The 25,964-nt window shown below is 38.6% G+C and overlaps 1 protein-coding gene across 1 annotated transcript in view; it reads right to left on the bottom strand.

Moving 5' to 3' along the window:
* LOC144974867 (uncharacterized) overlaps positions 1–25,964 on the bottom strand; it is a 44,676-nt gene that overhangs the window by 16,613 nt on the left and 2,099 nt on the right. Inside the window, exon 2 of the mRNA XM_078918244.1 lies at positions 23,507–23,919. Coding sequence (XP_078774370.1) covers positions 23,507–23,825 — 319 coding nt within the window. The 5' untranslated portion in view covers positions 23,826–23,919. The remainder of the gene's footprint in view (positions 1–23,506; positions 23,920–25,964) is intronic.

The following is a 25,964-nucleotide window of genomic DNA, read 5'->3' as shown; positions in this document are numbered from 1 at the left end:
GGGGTGAATTTTTAATTCAGAAAAGTGAGTGGAGCAGGCACTTATGTTGGTAACAACAAGATATGAAGTGAATAGAAAAGTGCCAGAAGACAATAGAGAATAAAAATTTTTTTTTTTCGCGGCGGTGGTGGGGTTCGAACCTGCGACCTTATTGGTACGCAGTGTGTGTGTGTGTGTGTGCGCGTGTGTATGTGTGTTTGTGTGAAGAGGGAGAGTGAGAGAGAGAGAGAGAGAGAGAGAGAAAGAGAGAGAGAGAGAGAGAGAGAGAGAGAGAGAGAGAGAGGGGGGGGGGGGAGAGAGAAAGTGACAGAAAGAGAGATTTGAGCTAAATTTGTTTGAAGGTTTACGGCGCTTGCAACACTGGTTGCAATAGTATTGGTGGTGGTAGGGGTGGTGTTGTGGTGGTTTTAATAGTAGTTGCAGGGATGGTGATGTGATGGTGGTGGTAGAGATGATGATGTAATAGTGGTTGTAGTTGTGGTGGCATGGACGGTGATGTGGTGGTTGTAGCAGTAGTGGTGGTAGGGATGGTGATGTGGTGGTTGTAGTAGGGGTGGTAGGGATGGTGATGTGGTTGTAGGAGTAGGGGTGGTAGTGATGGTGATGTGGCTGCAGTAGTAGTGGTAGTGATGGTTCTAGTAGTAGTGATGATGATGTGGTGGTGATGATGGTTGTAGTTGTAGAAGCATTGGTGATGATGACGATCTTGTGGTGGTTGTTGTAGGAGTGGTAGTGATGATGATTTGGTGGTGATGGTGGTTGTAGTAGTAGTGGTAATGCAGATGATGTGGTGGTGGTGGTTGAAGTAGTAGTGGTAGTGATGATAGTGTGGTGCTGGTGGTTGTAGTAGTAGTGGTAGTGATGATACTGTAGTGGTAGTGGTTGTAGAAGTAGTAGGTAGTAGTGATGGTGGTAGTTGTAGTAGTAGTGATAATGATGATGATGTGGTTGTGACGGTTGCTGCTGTAGTGGTAATGATGATATGGTGGTGGTGGTTGTAGTTGTATTGATGATGATGATGTGGTGATGGTAGTAGTAGTGGTGGTGATGGTTGTAGTAATAGTGATGGTGATGTGGTGGTGATGGTCGTTGTGGTTGTAGTAGTAGCAGTAGTGATGGTGATGATGATGTGGTGGTGGTTGTAGTAGTAGTGGTAATGAAGATGATGTGATGTTGGTGGTTGTAATAGTAGTGACGGACAATTGAACCTCGAAGGAATTCGACGAAAGTTGCCAGTAACCCGGAATTTTTTGCTCCAGACCGGATTATTTTTCCGGTGAAACCGGAGTTTTGGCATCACTGCTTTAGGGTACCTCGTCTGTTGGATCATAATACGGAAAATTCTTTGCGTGACAAGCGTTGTATCATGAGGAAAACAAGCAAATATTACTTCCTAGCCTCTTAAGGGACTGCTAAAAATTAAGAGTTAACTTACCGAAAGAAGAACTGAATCACAAATAAACTCCAAACATGTCGCACAAAGCTGTAGACAAGTAAAACAGCTAGCGGCAGTTCGTATGACAAGAATCAAACAACCAAAACGAGCCTTCTATCTATTGATACACTTGCAACCACCAGATCAATAAGAGGAAATCAATGGATTTGAGATACATCTTATATCTCCAGTTTACCCAATTGACATGACACAGAATAATCCTTTAACGACGAAATCATTTTATGTATATATCCCATTGTTCATTTGCTTACATCCGCAAACCTAACGTATTCGCAGAAGCTTGAGTCGATCGCATAATAGTTACTGCTCTCTTTGTGAAAACGACGAGAGTGGAGTAAAATCAAAGGATTAATAACAATCAGACGAATGATGATCCCGATTCTTTGTCTTCAATCAGACAAAACACTATGTCTTCTTTAATATGTCCGCGATTGTCGTAAGATAACATACAAAAGTGGAATTCAATCAATGGTAAAACATTTCCTATCTGGTACTTTAAATTGATATAATTATAATCTGTAGGTATGGGGAATGGGGGGGGGGGGGGGGGGGGGGGGGGGGGGGAGAAGAGAGACGGGTGTGGCAGGGGGCACAGACGTAATGGTAGTAGTTGTAGTACACAGTAGTAGTAGTAGTAGTAGTAGTAGTAGTAGTAGTAGTAGTAGTAGTAGTAGTAGTAGTAGTAGTAGTAGTAGTAGTAGAAGTAGTCGGAAGAAATAAATTGTTGCCGTAGTAGTAGAACGAGTCGTTGTGGTAGTAGTAGTAGTAGTAGTAGTAGTAGTAGTAGTAGTAGTAGTAGTAGTAGTAGTAGTAGTAGTAGTAGTAGTAGTAGTAGTAGTAGTAGTAGTAGTTGTAGTGGTAGTAGTAGTGTTAGTCATAGTAGTGGTAAAAGTGGTAATAGTAATAGCTGTAGTTTTAGTAGTAGTAGTAGTAGTAGTAGTAGTAGTAGTAGTAGTAGTAGTAGTAGTAGTAGTAGTAGTAGTAGTAGTAGTAGGAGTAGTAGTAGTAGTAGTAGTAGTTGTAGTAGTAGTTGTTGTGTTGTTGTTGTTGTTGTTGTTGTTGTTGTTGTTGTTGTTGTTGTTGTAATATTATTGTCGTACATATTTAAATTAATATGATGCACCGTTTACCAAAAAAAAAAAAATAAAACAAAAAAAAATCCTTCTCCTCAGACTACCTGCAGTTACATGTATTGTAACCGTAGCAAAATGTTTACAGTCGATGCAGATAAAGACCTTGGTTAACAAATTATCCAAGATTGTTCACGATAGATAAAACCAACCATTGATTTTGATGAAAAATAATTAAATGCACCATCGTTAATTCGACGATCCTATTACAAGATGGGAGCATAAAAGGTATAGAGACCAAATTGAACTGAAATATAAAAGTCCATATTTTTGTGGTAATGCTGATAGAAGAAATAAATTGTTGCCGTAGTAGTAGAACGAATCGTAACCGTTTATCTTATTCCATATTTGGCAAATCCGGTTTTTTGTTCCACCAAACCAATCACCACAAAATCTGGGTATTTATCTTTGTCGAGATCACAACAAATAACAACTGATAACAACAAATCTGCCGTTTTCTTGAAGAACACAGTATATGCTATTTGGTTACCATTGCATATATTGTGTTTTTTAAAAACAACGGCAGAAATAACAAATGATAACACACAAATAGGGAATGAGATTAGCGGAAGAGTAGCGTCCCTTGATTGGACGTCATCCATAGTCTGTGACGTCACCGGCGGAAAAGTTATTAGAGAGAGAACGTCATGTTGGTGGTGGGCATGCGTCTCTCGCTTCCGCGAGGACGAGAGACGCATGCGCACAACCAACATGACGTTCTCTCTCTAATAACTTTTTCGCCGGTGACGTCACAGACTATGGGTGACGTCCAATCAAGGGACGCTACTCTTCCGCTAATCGCATTCCCTATACATTGATTCTAGCCTCAAAAATCAATATTCATGTGGTCAACTAGGCCCCAACTTTACGTGCAAAACTCCCGAGCCGGTATTTATCTTTGTCGAGATAACAACTAACAACTGATTCTAACAACAAATAACAACTGATAACAACAATTAAGGGTACTGCTGAATACCGAAATCTACCGAAATCCACACAAGTGAGGAGTGAACCAGAGTCTTTGGGAGGCAGGCATCAATGGGGATAATATTGTCACATTTAACGATAAGACAAATCATTAAACCAAAAAAAAAATAATAATAAAAAAAACAACAAAAAAAAAACAAAACAAAACAAACAAACAAAAAATAATCAAAACAACAACAACAAAACACACACAAAAAAAAAATATTTTGAGCACAAGGATGATGCTTAAACATGTAGCACATCGCCATGTATTTTTTTTTTTAATTATTTTTTATAAGCCCACCTTTAGATATACTGTGTACTGGGTTTGTTATTTTTCTTTTTTTTTTTTAAAATTTTTGTCAATGGTTTACTCATTTATAAGAATAAGAGATCTTGTTAAGGAACCCCCATCCCCCCGCCCCAACACCAGCCCTCTTCCGATCTTTTCTTAGATTTTCAGCGCTACTGTCACCAATTGTGGCGTAGTTGCACACATATTATGTAATGGCCTATGATCGTATAGTGGCTTTTTGATAGATGGTAATGACATTCCTTTGCACTGTGTTGCAAATGTTAGTAATGACTAAAGAGTTCAGGGGCCAATGATGATAATTGAAAGTACAACATCAAGACATTCAAATAAAATTCCAGATTCCAAGTTTAATTCCTTACTGCTTTATTTGTTGTGGTAAATTCGATATCCAAATCAAATAGCACGGTCATTCATAATTCAATCAGTTTCATAAATTCCAAATCCAAATCAAATAGCACGGTCATTCATAATTCAATCAGTTTCATAAATTCCAAATCCGTAAAAACAATCCAAATGTTAAATTATTTTCAATATACGTGAAACATTTCTAAGTCCGTAAAATATAGATTCTTAGTAGGAAGTTAGAACTTGCAGCTTACCGGTACTACAAAAGTAGAATAGAATCGAATAGACTGTAGAATCCAGAATAGAATCCAGAACAGAATCCCGGTTTTATCAGAAACACTGTTTTATATCCTATTGTAAACTGTTCCTCCAATTCCTTTAACCAAAGGTCAGTTTTTACGCCCAAATAATCGAAGTCAAAGGTCGTACGTCCAAATAACACTGTACGCCCGTATAATACCGTGCGCCCGTATAATAAATACCAATACTATATTTTGATGCTTTTATCCCCAACTACCAAGTAACACCAATCAAAGAAAGTAATTTTCTAGTACTCAATATAATGGCCAGTCCTTTAACTTTGGAGCGTAAAACTGTCCTAAACCATAGCCCTACTATAATACTCTTTTAGTACGCCATGTCCTAAACCCATTACATATTGACCAAGTTTAACAGATATACAAGCACCATGAACTCATTAAACCCACTTGCTGTAAGTGTAAGTTAACTATCTTACACACTGACTCTTGACCCCTTAACTACCATCACGCCAGAATAATACACAAAATATCTGATCGTTGGGGGGAGAGAGGGGGAGGAGGTGGAAACAATTCATAGAAAAGCGATGTTTTGAAAGATCCCAAAGCTTGTTCAGAACGTCGGATATAACATAAAAATGAATAAAGAAATTAATTAAGTACTTTTTAAAATGAAAAAAATGAAGAGTTCACCCCTCCTTTCATAGATATCTCCAAAAATTAAAAGCGGTATAGAGTTCAATACATTGTAATGGTAGTATATGGTATAGAGAGAGAGAGAGAGAGAGAGAGAGAGAGAGAGAGAGAGAGAGAGAGAGAGAGAGAGAGAGAGAGAGATTTTTTTTGTTTGTTACTTTAAGTCTCTTCCAACACAATTGAGGTTATATGAGAGACCGCTGAAACAAAAAAACAAGCAATCTAACAAAAATAGTACAAATGTCAATCAAAATCATAACCTAAAGATATCATAAGCTAAATTATAAATAACCAAGAACAAACAGGCAGAAGATTTACAGAAAAAAAAAATATCCCCTGTCAAAAATACAATCACAAACCAAAGAAGCAGGATAGGCAAGTAAAGAGAAGAAGAAACGACATCACTATTGGATCGTACACCCATGCGAACATCATAGGTATACGATTCAAGGGTGATGCTCCCATCCAACCACCCGCAGAGAGAGAGAGAGAGAGAGAGAGAGAGAGAGAGAGAGAGAGAGAGAGAGAGAGAGAGAGAGAGATGATTTACAAAGAAAATATCATCTCCAAAAACTATAATTCTACATTGACTTGTTCCCTCCCAGCCAAGGACTCCGTCCAGGGCCAGAGCAAAACCAAGCTATCCCATTCCAAGACAAAGACAAGAAAGCAAGTTTGAAGACAAATTTAGGGGGATAGAATATACAGCATGTGGGCTGTCTGCCCACTATGGGAGGCAAAAGACCCCACCCAGCACTTTTTTTTTTGTTTGTTTAATGACACTAAAAAAATCTTTCTTTTAAATAGGCAGAGCTGAATCAGATATATTATCTTGATACATAAACGTTTTAAAAAAAATGATAATAATATGGGGGGGGGGGGGAAGAGAGAGAGAGAGAGAGAGAGAGAGAGAGAGAGAGAGAGAGAGAGAGAGAGAGAGAGAGAGAGAGGATAGAATCAATTTCATTTCAAAAGTATTCATATTAGAGCAATATCCAACGATACAATTCCGATCGATAATATTACATCATCAGAACGGTGTGAATATAACAAAATACTGCTTATTCCATTAATATTAAATCTATGATTTAGAGAAAATCAAACCACAGATTTAATCTTTAAATTTCAGCTAGACGTCTAGGTCATTTTAAGGCAAGTTGTTGACACAGTTGTCACAGAGCATCTGGCATAAACCAACACTTGAACGATGACCCGATTGGAGGCCGGGGTGGGGTTCGAAATGCCACGTGAATATAGAGTGCACCCATCATTAATTATTGTTTAAGAAGGCTGTGGATAGACATGGGCTGTGCATTCATCAGATCCTATTGCTGTTGTTGATGCCGCTGCTGCTTCCAGTTTTTGTCACTCATAAAATACAAATTATGGTAACATGTGGTGGCGACGGCAGTGAATCTGCATGTGGTGGTGACGGCAGTGAATCTGCTGGCACTTACACCAGATTGTGGAGATAAACACTCCTTGTCTGAGTTCCCGTAAAATTACAATAAAACACGGAAACAAAATCGCCAAAACTAAAACGACCGGATTTCGTTAAATCCAAAAGTTCAGTGTATGCCCCTCTCATTTATCTGTGGTGTATGCTGACTATTTTCAATTATATCAAGTGTATGTGTGTGTGTGTGTGTGTGTGTGTGTGTGTGTGTGTGTGTGTGTCTGTGGGTGGGGGGGGGGGGGGGGGCTAGCACGCCAGTTTTAGGAAGTCAAACTCAAGTTTGCGATCAAGCTGGACACGCTATAGATTTGGGAGACTTTAAAAATGCCCAATCTTTCAAGTGAGTTCTCTACTAAAACTACTACTGACTACTACTACTACTACTATTACACTGACTACTACTACTACTACTACTACTACTACTACTACTACACTGACTACTACTACTACACTGACTACTACTACTACTACACTGACTACTACTACTACTACACTGACTACTACTACTACTACTACTACTTCTACTACTACTACTACTACTACTTGAATAAAAGTGATGTATTCAATGAGAACGCGGATATAACGAAAATCGACCAGCTGACCTCATTGAATCCGAGGTCCACCAATATAAGGCACTTCCAATAATGCGTCACGCATACAGACTACGTTAGGGAATCGAGATTACGATATCGAAAAAGCACGCCAGTAACGTAGTCAATAAAATGAAATCGATAACGCCAAAGCAAGAACCCATGTAACTGTTTCTTCATCATCGTCCTCCTCCTCACCATCATGATCATCATCATCATCATTACAATTAAAGACCAATATAAATGTCGATTGACAAGTAGGCTACACTATGTAACAGTACAAGACAGTACAAGTCAGACTTTTATTTTGTTGACATCAAAATTGGGAACGCGCTTTTTTTCTTTTTCAGAATGGTGCTGCAAACGTATCTATTTGTCAACAAAAATAAATAGTTAAAAATCCCAAATGCAATTTCCAGTGCAAAGTATGCCCAAGCGCACCTTATAATTGTCTCTAACTTTTTCAAAGCATGTTCGATATTTCGCACGTCCTGTAATATATCCTTTACGCTTTGTTTTGCGGTCACGTGGTGTTAGCTCGAGTGAAATAAAGATTGTTATCATTAGCATTTAAATTGGAGGTGATAAAAAATGCAATGACACTAAATTACTAATCAATGATAGAAATACACTGAGGAGAAAACCACACCCGTCAACGGAATAGAACATGTGATTTGCAATTAATTCACCACCTGCTTGAATGTCGCGGCCGTATGCTAATACTAATGATATAAACGTGGTCGATAAATCTTAAGGGGTATAGAAAATGTACGACTTAATTTAAATAAAAGAATAATAATAATAATTTTTAAAAATTAGCGAAAGTGTGATGTCAAAATACTGGTTCCAAACTGATTAGAAGTGTAAAATCAGAATTCAGGAGGACTGGATACATATCTTGTGCAACTGATCTAATTTCAGAAAGATGGCATCTTATCTTCTAGCATAAATAAATGCTGGTCTTCAATAAAGATCATAGTTGCTTATAAATCCTGCTACTAAAATAGTTATGCCAACTAATGTAACCTATTCACATTCAATATTGTCCGGAGGACTGGTTACACACTTCCAGGGAGTTTTGAACAGGAAAAGAGAAAAGTGTGACATTACGACTCTCTATCCTATTAATAAATAATAAAAACGGTCGTGCGCCTTAAAAGCGAAGGATAATCGTATTAAAAACAATACAGCAATTATAAAAACTATTTATATTTTGCTATTTGCACAAGACGACATTTGCGTGCTAATACTTTATACTGGGATGTAGAGATAACAGTGTGGAAGTAATTACAAACATTTCGCACGGTTACTTGTCAACACCATAAACTCACTTATCTGTGGTCAACACAAGAGTGGCATCGTTGGGAAAACGAAGGGGTGTGCGAATGGTATTTACTACACATATCATAATGACTAGTTATGAGCAATGTCCTGGGCACGTGAGTTTACACTATAGCTTTGATGTTTTGAACGCAAATACACATTTAACATTGAGTGTTTTACAAACTCAATACTCCATAGACAGTAACCATGTCAATAACATAAATCCCAATGTCAACAGTCTTCAATTTGAAAGAGATATATCCAATTGGCCACCAACCACCAGTGTACAATAACTACATCCTCATTGAGGGAAAGTGATAGTAGTGTGCAAATACAAACATATCGCACGTTTACTTCAGTCAACACAGAATAACATCGGTTGGGAAAACAAGGGAGTGAGCGAATGGTAATGACACGAGCAATGTCCTCGCCACATCAATTTACACTCTAGATATAGCTTTGACGTTTTGAACGCATAAGTCAAATATAAAATGCTACATCTTTGAAATAAAATTAAAATTTTAAACGCAACAGTTTCTGATTTACAAATTCAATACTCCGTGTCAATAACCAAAATCCTAAACTAAAAATAGTAATCACGTTAATTGTACATATTTGTTCCACAAATACTACGTAAATAATAATCTTGTCACAGATAGTAACAGTGTCAATAGTCTTTCGTTTTAGAAGACATATCCATTCCCACCAACCAACACTATTTATTCCATAAAACAATATGTACATAACAGTCGCGTTACCTACTTGTGAAGTTGTACACAACACTTGAGACAATCAAATTCTAAACCAATGCCCGACTCACACGTCACACCATGTGTCCTTCAGAGCCATGAGGCTCATGGAGCCGGAGTTTATCCCGGTTTCTACAGCGGGAAACGGACCTTTTGGATAGGACGCTAGTCTATCGCAAAGTACTTCCCGCCAGATCTCAAAGACCCAGCTACTTAATCACTCTAGGTGGACAGGGGGTCAGAAAAAAAATCTCTCCAACGCACCCGGGATCCATCTGGGTCCCTTTGTGTATGAAGCAAGTGCTCTACCAACTGAGCTATCGGTACAGCATACTACATGGCGTCACGCAAATCAAGTATAGAAAGTATGCGTTTGGCTAAGAACAAACACACAAAACGACGTGTAACCTTGCACGTTTATAGTCTGGTAATACAGTTTAGTGAGAATTGGATTCAATAGTCTGATGTCACGTCGCCCAGCAACGGCGAGCAGCGTGGTTCTAAACAAAGAAAATCGGTACTTTTTTATTCCTCATGCTGGCTAGAACTTTTCATATGTCATGTGATTAGAATGTATAAAAGTCAAAACATGATCATATTTATAATGTCTTTCTTCTCTGGATACACTTTTATGCTCGTCGGAGAAATATTTCATAAGGGCGTCCGCCATTGTTCCGATAGTTTAGAGCCAGTTACTAAGTAACTATGCGCCATTACGAGGGAAGTGACGTCACGACTGTTGAAGCCTATTCCTCATAAACGCGGATGACAAAAAATTACAAACAAGCAAATAAAAACCAATAACAAAGGCTTGAGTGACGTCAACTTCGTTTTATTTAGAGTACTTTCCAGCCGTCACCTGGTCTTGGCCGTATACAAATACTAATAGTAAAATAAAAGTGTTCGATGATAAATCGTTTGGGATATATGGGAATACGGAACTTAACCCAAATGAACAAATAAATAAATAAAATGGTAATTGCTGAAAAGGGAAAAATTAGAACAAAAACAATACAGCAATATAAAACGACAACAATACAGGCTAGATGTGTTGTGTTGGGTGTTAAAAAAAAGAAAGAAACAAAGAAAAGAAAAGCGATATCCTGTTTGTTTTTGTTGTTTTTAAGGGTTTTACGGCACTTGCAACACATTAAGGTCATATCAGCGCCAGTAAAAGGAAGAAAATGGGATAGTAAAAAGTTCTAGAATTACAATTAAAGCACCCAAGAAAAGGTAAGACAAAGGGGAATTGGTTCAAATAAGAAACAGGTGTAAATTCCAAGAGCACACTATCAAAGTACTTAGTTTGAGATCACTAAAAGTCTCATCCAGACACAAGCACAGGTCCCCACTAAGAGGAATACACTCAAATGTTTTACAAATCGTATATAATATAAAGAAAGCATAACACAATGCATAACAGAGAAATGATTTACAAGGGAAAAAATATCATCTCCCAAAACTAACTATACATTTGACTGTTTCCCTCTCAGCTAGAGTATCCGGCCAGGGCCAGGACAAAACCAAGTAGTCTGATTCCAAGACAAAGACAGAGAGTGAGTTGGAAGATATAAGAGGATAGAAGACACAGTAAGTGCCTCCCTGCCCACTATGGGGAGGCCAGGAACCCCACCCAGAAAGCGATATCCTGCGTGGGGTACTGTAAACGTAGCTGTGTAATGTCAAATGTAACTGGCACGGTTACTTTCATCGACACGGTGACATCGTTTGGGAAAACGAGGGGAGAGGGCTAATGGCATGAGCATATTAATATTACTAGGAGCATTGTCCTCGCCACATGAGGTTCTACTGTAGGTATAGTTTTGATGTATTGAGCACAAAAGCCACATGTAAAATACTTATACTGAAATAAAGTTCAAATTTGAAATACAGTGCGCAACAAAACATTTAGCAGTAACTGCTTCATAAATTCAATACTATGTAAATAGTAACCGTGTAAATACATAGCAATCTCTGGATAACGACACCCCTGAATAACAACCCCTGGATAGCGACATTGGTCCCGATTTGTTTTGCCATGTTCTTAGTTATAAAAAACCCCAAATAGCGACATACATTTTAGTAAAACCCCTGTTTAGCGACATCGTTTTGACAATAATAGGCAGTTGGTACCGATGCTTGGTAACCGACCATCGTCATCTCGTAGTCTTAACTTATAAAAAACGCCTCCTCCCCTCTCCCAATGAGATCGCGTTGTTACCGACCAATCAGAACACATGTTTACTACACTGCATGGAACCAGCACTTGTTCATATGGAACCACAGCAAAAGAAATTTATCAGTGGATGGAACTCTCAAGAGTCCATTAACTTTCCATGTTAGCTACCTGTCTGAGGTCAGTGGAGGGTAACAAGCAATGCCGTGACCAATGGGGGCAATTGTGGATATTTCTGGTCTTATGGTATGTTGGAATAGCGGAGAATACAATAACATCCTCTTCACTTTATTCTTTTCATTTAAACAATCAGTTGTTTCTCTAAAAACATCAGTCCAAATTTTATCTTGTGGCTAATAATAGGTTTTTATTTGTTTTTTGTTGTTTTTTTTGTTTTTGTTTTTTTTTTTTTGTTTTTTTTTTTTAATCCAAAGATGTAGATCTACTAATGTTTAAGTGTTTGTGAATTTTGATGCACTTAAGTAAAATGTTTGGTATTCAACAAAACCCATCAACAGTAGTATCGCATGGATTTGACTTGAATTAAAACCAAAACTAAATGCGTGTATCTGTGTTATTGTGTGTTATTATCATGTTGGCACTTGATTTTTATTATTTACTTTTAGTTTCGTCAAATGGCATTCGGGCACTGTTTACGATCAAAACAATGATAACACACATTGGAGAGTTAACTGTTAAACCCTTTGTAAACAGGAGAAATACACATTCTTAGGTTTTTGAGACGTGATTTCTCTCAGGCACTGTAATCACGGGCCTCAACACGCCTTTTGCCGCCATCTTGAAAACCCGGAATAACGACACCCCTGGATAACGACATAATTTTCCGGTCCCGGGCGATGTCGTTACCCAGGGGTTGCACTGTAATCATACCCCCCCCCCCCCAACAAAAAAATATTACTCGTGCCAATTGTATTAAGTACATCATCGTCCATTCACACATATTTGATCGGCGCCTCCTTTTCAAGTCAGTCCGCGACAAGAAAAAAGTAAGCTCAAGTAACAGTGTCTCCATCGTGATTCAAGCGCAACCTTCAAAGTTTCAAGACGGATCCATAGAAATGTGCATTTGAATCGCTCCGAATCAATATTTACAATCTCAGTGGCTTTATTAACTATAAACAGCAACAGTGAATAAGTCAAATACTATCTATAGTCGCCGTGTCAACAGTTCAGTTGTACTCCGTAGAAAGTTAACCGTATCGAGAACTAAACCCTCCGAACAAAGTAATCGTGCCAATATCATTTTTGATAAAAAGAAAAAGAAACGCAAAGTAATCAACGACACACACACACACACACACACACACACACACAGAGAGAGAGAGAGGGGGGGGGGGGGGAGAGACCGCGACATATTCATTTTAAAGTCTAATTATAATTATTTTTAATGTCCGGATTTAATTTTTCAAAATAAAAATATATGACATTATATAAAAAAAAAGAAAGAATTGTTTGTTTTGCGACACTTTTAGGTCATTTCAGGCCAGTAAAAAAAGGAGAAGGGAAAAGTTGCAGGTCTGATGTTAAAAACAACAAAGATAAGGAGGACAAAGAGGACTGGATTCAAATTAAATAGGAATAGGAAACAGGAAAGTCCACGATCAATCCATCATTAGTCCTAACTTGAAAGTACAAAAGTCCCATCCAGGCACAAGCAAATGATCCCACTAAGAAGAACATTCTCAAATTCTTACAAAGTACAATATATATATTTTTAAAAACAACTAATGACCAAAGAAGTGGATAACAAGAAAAAAAATCATCTCTCAAAAAAAACAAAAACAACCCAACTATACATTTGACTGTCTCCCTCTCAGGTAAGGATCCCCGACAGGACCAGAGAGAAAAAACAAACAAACCAATAATCTCAATCCAGAACAAAGACAGAGCGACATGGAGAAGGAAAACAAGAATGGGGAGTTGGTGGGTAGAAGGCACAGCGAGTAAAAAAAAGAAAAAGATAGAAAGAAAAAGAAATGAAAAAAAAATAAAGAAATGGGTGATCATAACATTTTTGTGGAGCAGGTAAGTTTTAAAATCAACAATGGAAAGGTAGACTAATTGCCTAAATCGCATAAGATCGCATGCAGCCGTGACGTCATCAATGTATTGAATTTTGTTTGTTAGTCACATATCGCTTGTTCTAGTATCCTTTCCAGAATTGTACAACAGACATATACTTTTCACATTGATAGACCTCAATACAAACCTTGCGTTAAATCAATTTAACACGGAATGTAATTGAAGCCATCGCGTCAATATAATATTTCACGCACTGAATAACACACAGCCCGCATCACGTTGACCATGCGCACAATCACGTACAATTCAATTAAGGCAAAGCTGACGTCGTGTAGCCTTCGCCTAACTTGTTAGGCACTCGTGATTCAAATACACACGCACACAAAGCCAGTGACTGAATATCACAACATATTACTAGGCGAGGCTACATTCGTTCAACGATCGCAACCGTGGTACTACACGCGCGCTTGCTACAAGTTCAGCCGCACAGGCACCAAGACGATAGGTCGTCTGCTGAATACTACTAGGTATCACGATTACACAGTGTCAAGTTAGCCCGCCCGCTTTCAACACATCACGCGGCTGGTTACCACTACCACCGGTCGTACGATAGCAATGCTTTGCCTGTAAATTGCAGGGCTAGGCTAGCTATAAATAGTTCATAAGAGTAAGAGCTTCTTTGAACAATATTGAGTGCGTGCGCACAGGCACATAAAATTCATAATAAAAATTAACACATACGAATAGGCTTCATCAATCGTGACGTCACTTCCCTCGTAATGACGCATAGAAACTTAATAACTGGCTCTAAACTATCGGTACACTGGCGGACGCCCTTATGAAATACTTCTCCGACGAACATAAAAGTGTACCCAGAGGAGAAAATCATAATAAATCTGATCATGTTTTGAATTTTATACATTCTGATCACATGTCATGTGAAAAAGTTCTAGGTGCATCAGACTATTGAATCCTTTTATTTTACCAATTAAATCGCCAAATAAAAATCAAATGCATTTTGCTATCCTTCACTCCTACCTGAAATGGAAAGCAAAATTGCACAGCCCGATTGAATCGAGCCAAGAAATATAGGTCGACCTAGCCTTTCGTCGGCTCGCCTTAGGCTAGGTCCAGCGACATCTATATTATTATGAAGTCCTAGGCTAGGTCGCAGAGCGAAAGTTAAGGCAAACGGGACGCCTTATCACATGTGACTCGCACATTCCTTCCATGACTAGCTAAAAGGAGTGGTCGACTAGGTCAATCCGGTAGAAAGGCACCCTGGCGGTTTATGATAACACTAAAAATAAAAAATAAAAATAAATTAATTAAACGTGTCAAAAAGATTGTGTTACCCCCCCCCCCCCCCCCCCCCAAAAAAAAAAAAAATAATAATATATAAATAAATAAAATTTTCCGCCATATTCACGGCATGGGTTGTTTTCAGCGACACCTATAGCTATGCTGTTCCATTTTGTTTTACAAATGTCTGCACCCTAAAAATGGACCTATACATGTATTTCCACCGTGACCCTCTTAATTACCATTATATGTCCCTGTGAAAACTCTCCACAGTGCAGCTCACTCACCTATGGTGCAGCTTGGGGTCCAAGAAACTAGCTGGCGCAGTGCAGCAACAAAAACTGGACGGACGCTTACGCTAAATATTGCCAAAAACTAGGATGGTAATGACGTCACTTTAAATACATTTTAGCTTCTGTGTACAAAAAAAATAATAAAATAAAATAAAGGAATCTTAACACGAGATCCAAGAGAAGAAGGAAAAAAAAGTCCACCCGAATCCGAACACACGACCTTCCTACCCAAGGACAAGAGTTTTACTTTGACACCATTAAATCTACAAATAAGACAATTTTAAGAACACCAACATCTATTTGTTTCTAAATATTTAATATTCGCTTTTTTGACCGCACTACTTGGCTAGCTTTGGCGGGATAATATTATCCTTCCCCCATTACTAAATGCCAGATCGTTTGTCAATAAGCTGTTCAAGAAAAAAAAAGTAAAAAGAACGAAAATATGAGATCGATTAAGAGGTAGCTTTTACCCTGCAAGTTACAGTTGTGCCATACAAACAAAATGGCGGATCTCCAAAGTGTCAAAGTACGACCCCCCCCCCCCCCCCCCCCCACACACATAAAAAGACCGAGAAGGGGGCTGGGGGGTCTTCCCCTAGCTTTTAAGTTAAAGATTTGAAAAGCGATTCGCACCAGTTTTCAGCATCATTCCTATCTGTGCCTTACGTCCTAAGAAATGATACAAAACACGGCAATATAGCGCAATATCCTTGTTAGTCTTGTGCTAAAAATTGACCGGAATGATTTTACATACATGAAACTGGCTGACTATAGAGATTGGTTTGGATCTGGATTTTTCAAAAAAATAATTAGCTGTTAAAACTACAAGTACAAGACTGAAACTTGGAATTAGACTTTTTATTTGAATGTCTTGGTGTTGGGCATTTAACCATAATCATCGACCTTTGAACATGTCATTACCATCAAGATCTACAACAAGAGAACACAAAGGAAGAATGCCATAAAGTAGTTAACATTTATAAACAAAGGCACTGGACGAACTGGAGCATGTGTAGCGCAACCATTATGAAAGCAGAATTGCCAGAATAATAATTTTGAACATTAGTTATGCCGAGCAAACATAGAAAAATACAAAGAGTGTGAAAATGTGCAGACTTATCTGTTCTAAACGTCAGGTTATCTGCCTTGGAAAAATCACATAATAAAGGGATAAATTATATAACTTCCTTTTCTTAACCAGTTCCCCGGAGTAAGTGTCTTATTGTCATAAAAAAATTCATCTTGTCTTGGCAGTGCAAAGTTTAACTTGAACATTGGTTTCTTTAACTTTTATATAGCGCAATATCCACTAAACGTGGCCAAAGCGCTTTACGAAGGGTTCCTGCCGTACTCTGGAAAACCCATATTTGAAAAATTGTCCAGAAAACTCATTCTAAAAATATCGATCGATTTAAATGACCCTCATCTTGGCAAAAACTCTCAAACCTGGGACTTCGATTGAGAGTTTTTGCCAAAATAGTGTACATCCATTCTTATCATGAGAGATACAACTTACTTTATGTAAAAATTAAAATGAATTGTCCTTTCCTAAAAAAAATAATTTTAAAATGATAATTAAAGGCCTACAATATCACTAATACCAACAATCTACACCAAGTGATTATGACTTTCTCTTGGCCAAAGTTGTTTTTTTTTAACTTTACAAAGCAGGCTACAATATCTTTGTTACTGCAACCCAGGTTTTGCAACTTATGTACAAGACTGGTGAGTCTTTAATAAATTGTTAAACATAGACTAGCTGGCAAAGGTAAGAAGAGCAGATTAAGTTGATTACTATTGCTCGATGTACAATATGTATTAAATATCTCTTCAACCGGAAACATAAAATGAAGAAGGAAGGTTAAGATATACATACGGATAAAAGGGGAAAGACAGACAACGGCAGAGAGAGAGAGAGAGAGAGAGAGAGAGAGAGAGAGAGAGAGAGAGAGAGAGAGAGAGAGGAGAGAGAGACTACTTTTGCCAGAATAGTTCATGGAACGTTTTGTTGTTGCTTTTTTTTTTTAATTCGAAGGAAATTGCAACGAATTTCTTTAATGCACAAACCTAATAAGCTTGCCAAAATTGTACCTACTACAATGCTACAACTACTTAGGAAAATAAATCTAGACCCAATTGACCCCCCCCCCCCCCCACTCCGATCCTCGACTCATCGACACCACTGGTCTTGTGTCTCTTTTGACACTTGGCGCCAGCCTGTCTAGGTTGACGTCTTAAACATGGAAGTGTCATCAGAATTCAAAAAATTGTGCACAGGTGTCAAAATATGACACATGACATGATGGTGATAGTAGCATGATAGTGTACTTGGCAAGCTTGGCAAAATTCAAAGAAACTTTCGTTTAATTAAAAAAAAGATTAATCCATATCTGGCAGGGTAGTCTCTCTCTCTCTCTCTCTCTCTCTCTCTCTCTCTCTCTCTCTCTCTCTCTCTCTCTCTCTCTCTCTCTCTCTCTCTCTCTCTCTCTCTCTCTCTCTCTCTCCTTTTCGACTCATTGAAGACTATCACTGGTCTTGTGTCACTTTTGACTGTCTAGTTCAGAGCTGCCTACTTGAAATTTTAAAGGTGAGTAGTTCTTGGGGAAAACTGAAATAGCCACTCTCAATAGCTTTAAAATTAAACAATTTGGCATCACCACCATCCACAAACGCTTCAAAGTCCTGAATATAGGATCGAAGGAACTAACTTTTCCTTTTCAACAAGATTTATTGGATTAAAGAGGCGAATGTAGATGGAGCCAAAAATTCGTAATTCTACGAATTTTCGTAGTACTAGCAGGTCTAGTATAGTTTGACGTCATAAAAAATAGAAGTGTCATACAAAATGAGAAAAAAAAATGCAACATGTGCACACGTGTCAAAATATGACAAATGACATGATGGTAATTTTTCCGCCGATCCACGACTTTGCACCCTGAGCTTTCATCAGAGGAAAATGTTTACACGGCAAAATCAGTGGGAAATTGCTGGGAAAATTCAAAAATCTCACGGATCCACCATTGCATCAATATCCAATAGTCTTGACGATAATACCCCCCCCCCCCACCCCCTCCCCCCGGAAAAGCGAGAAGCCAACCATAAACATAATGTCGAACACAACAAACAAAGCCAAAGTAGTAATTTTATTTTTCCACGATGAATACTTCAACTTCTATCAAACAAGTCTATTCACCAGAAAATCAAAGCTTGCGACAAAAGCGTATGTTCCTTCAATGTAATGAGCTCGTATTATGGTCAACAACTTGGCGATACTTCTAATAAAAACAGTTTGACTGAGAAGAGGGGTGGATTCCTCGCATTTTGTATCCTCTGCCAAAGACCCAAAGCATGGTAAAGTTAGAGGAGGTGTATATTTTTATGTAAACGACAAATTGTGTGACAACATCAAAGTCTTGTACAAAATTAGCCCCTCTCTCTCTTACATGTAGACCCTTCTATTGGCCACGAGAATTTACCAAAAAAAATTTCTCATTATCGTCTATATACCACCAAATCGATGGTCGGTGGATCAAACCTCTGAAGTCACGATCGGCAATCAAAACTCTGAAGTCTGCATAAGAGCTTTGCGCAACATGTGTTACTTAATCTTGGGCGGATCATGCAAATAATTACCAAAAACAATTATCCCAATGCCTCAGTCATTATTGTTGGCGAATTTAAATAAATGCCATCTCTAAAAAAAAACTCTTTTTACCAATCCGTTACATGTACAACTGGGGGAAGGTGTGTGTGTGTGTGTGTGTGTGTGTGTGTGTGTGTGTGAAAACCCCATTAAATTTGTGCCACCCAAATATAGTGACAATACTCACGTCAGTTAAAAAGGAAACTCAGATCACAAATCCACTCGATCGACTTCCAACGTATAAACTGAAAGCCAGAAACGAGCACACAAAAAGTATGATGGAAATATAATATAATGCTGGCCGTTAGCCTTTAGTTAATTTATTCAGCCTCAATGAATACAAATACACAAACACAGAAAAACTACGGATTAGGCCTCAAAAGGGTTTCTATATCGTCGCACCGCTCACATGATTGGTCAAAATCTAAATGAAATAACTGGCGCAATCAACCCTCGATGGAGTCTTTATATAAAAAAAAAAGAATAAAAGACGTTAAATAGCTTTCAATGTCTTCCAACGCCACGACAATGGAAGGAAAAATACAACAACAACAAATACGATTGCCTGTCTGGTTGGTCAGGCCTTAACCAAAATCAATCTCAAAGAACGTGTCAAGTGTTAAAACTATCAGGCGCGAAAATAACTACACAGAGGCTTACAACATTAATAGCCCCTTTTTTTTTCTATTTCCACCCGTAATCTATGCTGATTTAACAGTCAATGAATGCGTTGTTGATAGCCGTTTGGACACGGGCTCTAGGCTTTCATGAGGTGAATGTTAAGGCACAATGGGAAGCTGTTGGATAACAATGACCACAGGCCATGCATCAAGATGTCACTGATCAATATTCAATTCACACTTACATTACATCAAACCCACTTGAAACTTGGTGTGAATGCTTGGCAACAGTTTTTTAAAAATTTTTAAAAGAGTTTTACGGCGCTTGCAACACATTAAGGTCATATCAGCGCCAGTAAAAAGGAAGAAAATGTGATAGTAAACAGCTCTAAAATTACAATAAAAGCACCCAAGGAAAGGTAAGACAATGGGGAATTGGTTCAAGTAGGAATCAAAAGTAGATTGCAGCAGCACACTATCAAAGTACTTAGTTTGAGATCACATAAAAGTCTCACCCCGAAACAAGCGTGAAAGGGACAATAGAAATTGCTTGCTGTCCGTTCAATCAAGGTACCAGAGACGCCAACTTTAAATTTGGCTCACAGGAGTTTCAGACACCACTCGTAGGAATTTCAATGCCGAAAGAGGAATTTCCGCACACAAGAAAAAGGAATCGGAAAGGTATTTGGCATTGTGTTTACATATTGTACAGTTCTAAATATATAACTGATTAGAATTATATTATGATACATAAACACATTGCCAAATACAATCCCAAAGTTTCCTTATTTTAAATGGAGTAGAGCGCCAAAACCTATTGGTAGAGATTGTAGTACTGGTGGTAGTGAGGATGATGTGGTGTTAGTGGTTGTAGTAATAGTAATAGTGAGTGATAATGAAGATGTGATAGTGGTTGTTGTTGTAGTAGTAGTGATGATGATATGGTAGGCGGTGGTGGTTGAAGTAGTAGTTGTAGTAATGATGATGTGGTGGTGATGGTGATTGTAGTACAAATGGTAGTGATGATGATGTGGTAGTGGTGGTTGTAGTAGTAGTGGTAGTGATGATGATGTGATGGTGGTTGTAGTAGTAGTAATCGTGGTAGTGATGATAATGTGGTGGTGGTTGTTGTAGTAGTAGTAGTGGTGGTAATGATGATGTGGTGGTGGTGGTGGTGGTTGTAGTAGTAGTAGTAGTAGTAGTGGTTATGATGATGTGGTGGTGGTGGTGGTTGTAGTGGTAGTGATGATGTGGTGGTGACGGTTGTAGTAGTAGTGGTAGTGATGGTGTGATGCTGGTGGTTGTAGTAGTAGTGTTAGTGATGATGATGTAGTGGTAGTTGCAGTGATGATGATGTGGCGGTGGTGGTTACATTAGTAACGATGTGGTTGTGGTGGTTGTAGTAGTGGTGGTAGTGATGATGATGCGATGGAGGTGGTTGTAGTAGTGGTGGTAGTGATGATGATGTGGCAGTGGTGGTGTAGTAGTAGTGGTAGTGAAAATGTGGTGTCGTGGTTGTAGTAGTAGTGGTAGTGATGATGATGTGGTGGTGGTTGTAGTAGTAGTGGTAGTGATGATGATGTGGTGGTGGTGGTTACAGTAATAGTTGTGGTACTGATGATGATGTGGTGGTGGTGGTGGGGGTTGTAGTAGTAGTGGTAGTGATGATGATGTGGTGGTGGCTGCAGTTGTAGTGGTAGTGATGATGATTGTAATACTAGTGGCAATGATGATGATGTGGTGGTCGGAAAGGGGGGGGGGGGGGGGTATCCTTGGAACAAATTGACCTCACCGGCGGAATTTGACGGAAGTTGCCCGGAGCCCGGAATATTGTGCACCAGACCGGAGTTTTTTCCGGTGAAACCGGAGTTTTGGCATCATTGCAAGGTACTTTCTACCAGATCAAACAGACCTAGGTACCAAATCACTGCTGGGTGGACTGGAGGGTCAGATAAAAAAGTCTCGACTGCACCCGGGATCAATCACGGTCCATTTGTATGTGAAGCGAGTGCTCTACCATATGAGCTGTCAGGATCCCTGAGTTACAAAACATAGATAACATGGCCAAATGTCAGCAATTATATTCAGAAAATCATCAAGAGTAAATTTGAATGGAATCACTTGTCAGTTTTTGTAAACAATCGAAACAAATAAAACCAAAAACATAAAACACACATGAAACATATCATACCCAACACCTTAAACTTAAATATTCAATGGCTTCCAAAAAGCTGACACTGATACTCTGAATACTAGCACAAAAGAAACTGAGTCAATGGGGCTTTTGATGTTACACAACCATCCACTGCCTTTTCGCAGGCCCCAAATCCTGTTGATCTGCTTTGAGTCTTGCATTATAATAGATCTTGTCTGCATGTTTTCACACAAATTCTCTATATTATTATTAAACTTTATTCACATAATGAAACTGTTCATTCTATTTCACTCATCAATCAGGATTCGAGCCTCCTTGATTCACAGTCTCTGACACAGAACTCGTGTTAGGCATTTCCTGGTGAAGTGGTTCTGAGGCTATCACCCGTGGGTAGTCCAACCAACTCCTGGTAACTACTGTGAGCTCCAGCTGGCAATAGGTTAAACTTCCCTCAGGGACCTGGCGGTATAACTAGGAAAGGCCCCTAAACATGTAGGCCCACTGTCGTGCGTAACACGCCCTGGTGCCCATGCACCAGCCTCCCAGCTATGGGTAGCAAAGTCCGGATAGATTGAGCTTGTGAGCCTTGGAAGGCAGTCAATCTCGGAGAGAGACAATTCTGATTTCAAACTCAGGCAGATGGAGCTTGTTAGTATTGGAATACAATCATCTAAGGGATGGAAACCCTGAAAAAAAAAGATTCCTAGTGCCCACTTCCTTGTGGGTAGGTCTTGGTTGACCACAGGCTAAGGAAGCAGATCCTAACAGTAACAGAAAAGCAGGACGAAGACACAGCTACTCAGTCGAAAGGCTTGAATAGCCCGGAAAGGCTTAACCGCCTAACCTGAAAACATCGATCATTGTCTTGACTTGATTACTGCAAATGTTTTCTCTTTAGCCTTCACAACATGGAAATTGAGAAGATTTTTAAAAAGTTCGGAATAGGGCATCTGGAACGGTGCTCTGAAATGACAGTCTAGACCAAAGAAAAGTTCAATCCATACTGAGATAATTATTTTAGCTCCCTCTTCGAGCTCGAGTCAACTACGAAATTGCTCCCTGTTTGTTTTGATGCATTTCAAGAAATGATCCCCCATAAACCCCACCTTAGAAAGCCAACAATTACAGGTTCCAATAACTAAACTTAATAAATGGTTCTGTCAATAAGTCCTTTCACAAAGCTGAACCATTAGTTAAGAACTCGCTGCCTCAAAACTCTTAAGAAAAGACTCAAAACACACCATTTCAAATAAAAAAGTTATTAAAAGCTATTTTGCATATTTTAAAATAATACAACCAACAAATTTCTCATTCTGATTTCTTTTGTACGTCACAAAAGTTAAAGAAAATCTTTTGTTCTAGATATAAAAACTTTGCAAAGTGCTGTAGAGCTCGTTTTGCTGAACAATATAATATATAAAATGTATGTTTTGTTTTTCTGTTTGAGTCAGAAGAATCTATTTTTGCGATGGGTGGGAGTGAGGTTTTGGGGAAAATTCTGAAAATGGCTGGAAGGAGAGAATTAAGTGAAGCTGTGAATGTAGTCTATGTTGTCTTAAATGTTAGGTCTGATAGACCAACTCTTTATTTTATGAAGCATTCTGAGGTTTTGATGGATAGTGCTATAAAAGTGTAATTTATTATTATTATTGCTAACCTCAATGATGTCAGACATATATCATGTAATACCTACTTTCATATCCTGCACCACACTTGCCAATATAATCCGTACAAAACGGATGTGATCACAACATTTATGATTGTGTTCAGTTCAATCTTCAATCTGTCCTAGCCAATTTTTGTTTCTTCTGGACGCAAAGAAACAAATGCTGATGGTAGGGCCAGAGCAGTTGTTTTGATAATAAAGCTGGTTCATTCTATTCATTTAGCAATACCACTTGATCTTTAGTGCCTTCTATAAGACAACACGTGACTTCAAGGGAATCTGTTCTTTTCATTCAATGAAAGGGTAAAATTATAAACTTACCTTCTGAGCTACTGTTACCAGAAACCTTGAGATGGTAATGCCTTCCATTGTCCAAATGTTTCCTGGTGTTGGAGTGACACCTCAAGGCACTCAGTCCTTTGTTGGAATAGTTTATTTTAATCTTGCAGTATTTGCATCGGGCCATTCCAGGCTCCTTGAGACGCTGACACCAAATCTTTACAGGCTCCCCATTGTCTGATAACTCGTTGCTCCAGGAACTGAGCCATGGTCGGATTCTCCTGATGCGTTTTGGTTTAACCAATGAATTGCAACTTATATCCTTAGACTTAGATAATCCTTTATCAGAATCACAAGCCATTGTCAATGTTTAACAATAGTTTTTAAAAACAAGTACAATTTATACCATTTTTACGATCAAAAAGTCTTTCAATGAAAAAAAAAAGTATCCCATGCTGAAAAGGGAAGAGCCCAACAATGAAGTTTCACAATCAAAACATGGTTAGTACTAATTCAATAACAACAAAAATTGAAACAGAAAACAAGGTTAATAGGAATAATAATGCTGTTACAGATATATAGTATAACAGCTTAATCGGTAAATTAAGATGACCTTACAAGAACCTGACAAAACCCTAAGTCATTGTTTTGGAGAGAATAAATTGTGGAATCATAGGATGAGAAATTGAGCCTTTATAAATTAAAAATGTGTCATTAAATTTTCATAATTACTTATTTTCGTGACACTTCATCGAAAAAATGCAAAACAGTAGTGGTAGTAGCAAAAGTCCTTTGGAGCCTTAAACTTCAACCCAATAGAAGTTCCTTCAGAGTCATAGGTAGGGCGCATGGAGACTGAGTTTATCCCATTTTTTATAGCCCTAAATGGACAATAGCAATTGCTTGCTACCCTTTGGATAGGACACTAGACTATAGTAGAGTAGTTTCCAACATCTAACAGACCCAGCTATGCAATCACTACTGGGTGGATGCGGGTATCGGAAAAATTACAGACTTCACCCAAAATCAATCTCGTTCCCTTCGTCTGTGAAGTGAGTGCTTTACCAACTGAGCTATCAGGACCACTAGTGTTCTATAATGTTAAAAGGACATTACAAATGGCTGCTGGTACCCATTGGATAAGATATTGTTAGTCTATTGCAAAGTACTTTCTATCAGATCTTAGAGAGACAGCTACCCAATCAAAACTGAGCCAAGACTGATTCCAGTCCCTTTGTAGGGGACGAGAGCTCCACCAATCTAATTTCTAAGACCCACCTTTGCAAACAAAAAAAATCTATTAGTGTGTGTGGTGTAGTAGTAGTTAGTAAAGTAGTATTGGACTTACTGTATAACGTAAATTTGGTCCAAGGGTTCAAAAGGGCGATTAAAGACCTCAACTGTACTGTATGTCATGAGCAACAGCATTTCGCAAAATTTCTTACGTCCACCCATTCATGGACGAATATCTGGATCTGTTAGATCTAGCAGAAATTACTTTACAATACCGTGTCCTGTAAGGCCGTCCAAAGAATGTCTCCAGGATGGCTCATAGGAATTTCAAACATCACTCGTAGGAATTGTGTTGAACGGAAACGAAAGATGCCATCGCTCTCCCCGTAGCACTATCACTAAGTGTCAATTAATGTGTTACGCGTGCGCGTGTGTGGCATATAATATGTGTGTGTGTGTGTGTGTGTATAATGAACTGAGGGGAATTGCAAAGCATGTTTGACCAGCGTCTTATACACCTGCACTCCATCGTTACCTCACTTCATGGTACTTAATCTGAGGTGCTAGTACCATCGCAAAATGACCAGTGATTGCCTCAGGCAGTAACTTTTACGTAATAAAATGATACAAACAATTAGGGGTGGGGAAGGTGGGGTGAGAGCAATGCCCTCCCTTTCTTAAGCATGCTGAGTGTGTAATCCACAATGCGATATGCTGCCTTTGTATTTTTATCAAGCACAGGCAGTGGGAATTGCCATTTCATTTCTGTAATTGAACAAGACAAGACGCACTAAACGCAACACACGCGAAAACTCTCTTCATAATTTTGTAAAAGATGAATGAGAAAAGGAAATTGAATCATCTCACTATCGACTCTTGACAGAGTTCACAATAACGGAGAGTTAACATTATAATATGACTTTTTTCAAGACCATCCACATTAACCTCCCTCATCATATCCTCTGTAAAATACTCAACACGGAAATCTTGAACAAATAGGCCCAGTCCCGACTTGTTTGAGATTTCCGTGCTAGAGTGTAGTTCTAAATGGATAACTGATTAGAACTATATTTTATGATATGTAAGCACAATGCCAAATACAATCCCAAAGTTTCCCTATTTCAAATGAAGTAAAGCTCCAAAACCTAATGGTAGTGATTGTAGTATTGGTGGTAGTGGGGATGATGTGGTGTTGGTGGTTGTAGTAGTAGTGGTAGTAATGATGATGCTGATGTGAAAGTAGTTGTTGTAGTAGTAGTGGTAGTGA

The sequence above is a fragment of the Berghia stephanieae genome, chromosome 6 (assembly GCF_034508935.2).
Source record: "Berghia stephanieae isolate SIO BIC M18660-M18661 chromosome 6, UCSD_Bste_1.3, whole genome shotgun sequence".
Lineage (NCBI taxonomy): Eukaryota > Metazoa > Mollusca > Gastropoda > Nudibranchia > Aeolidiidae > Berghia > Berghia stephanieae.
The sequence above is the reverse complement of the archived record's forward strand: the minus strand, read 5'-3'. Positions and strand labels throughout refer to the sequence as shown.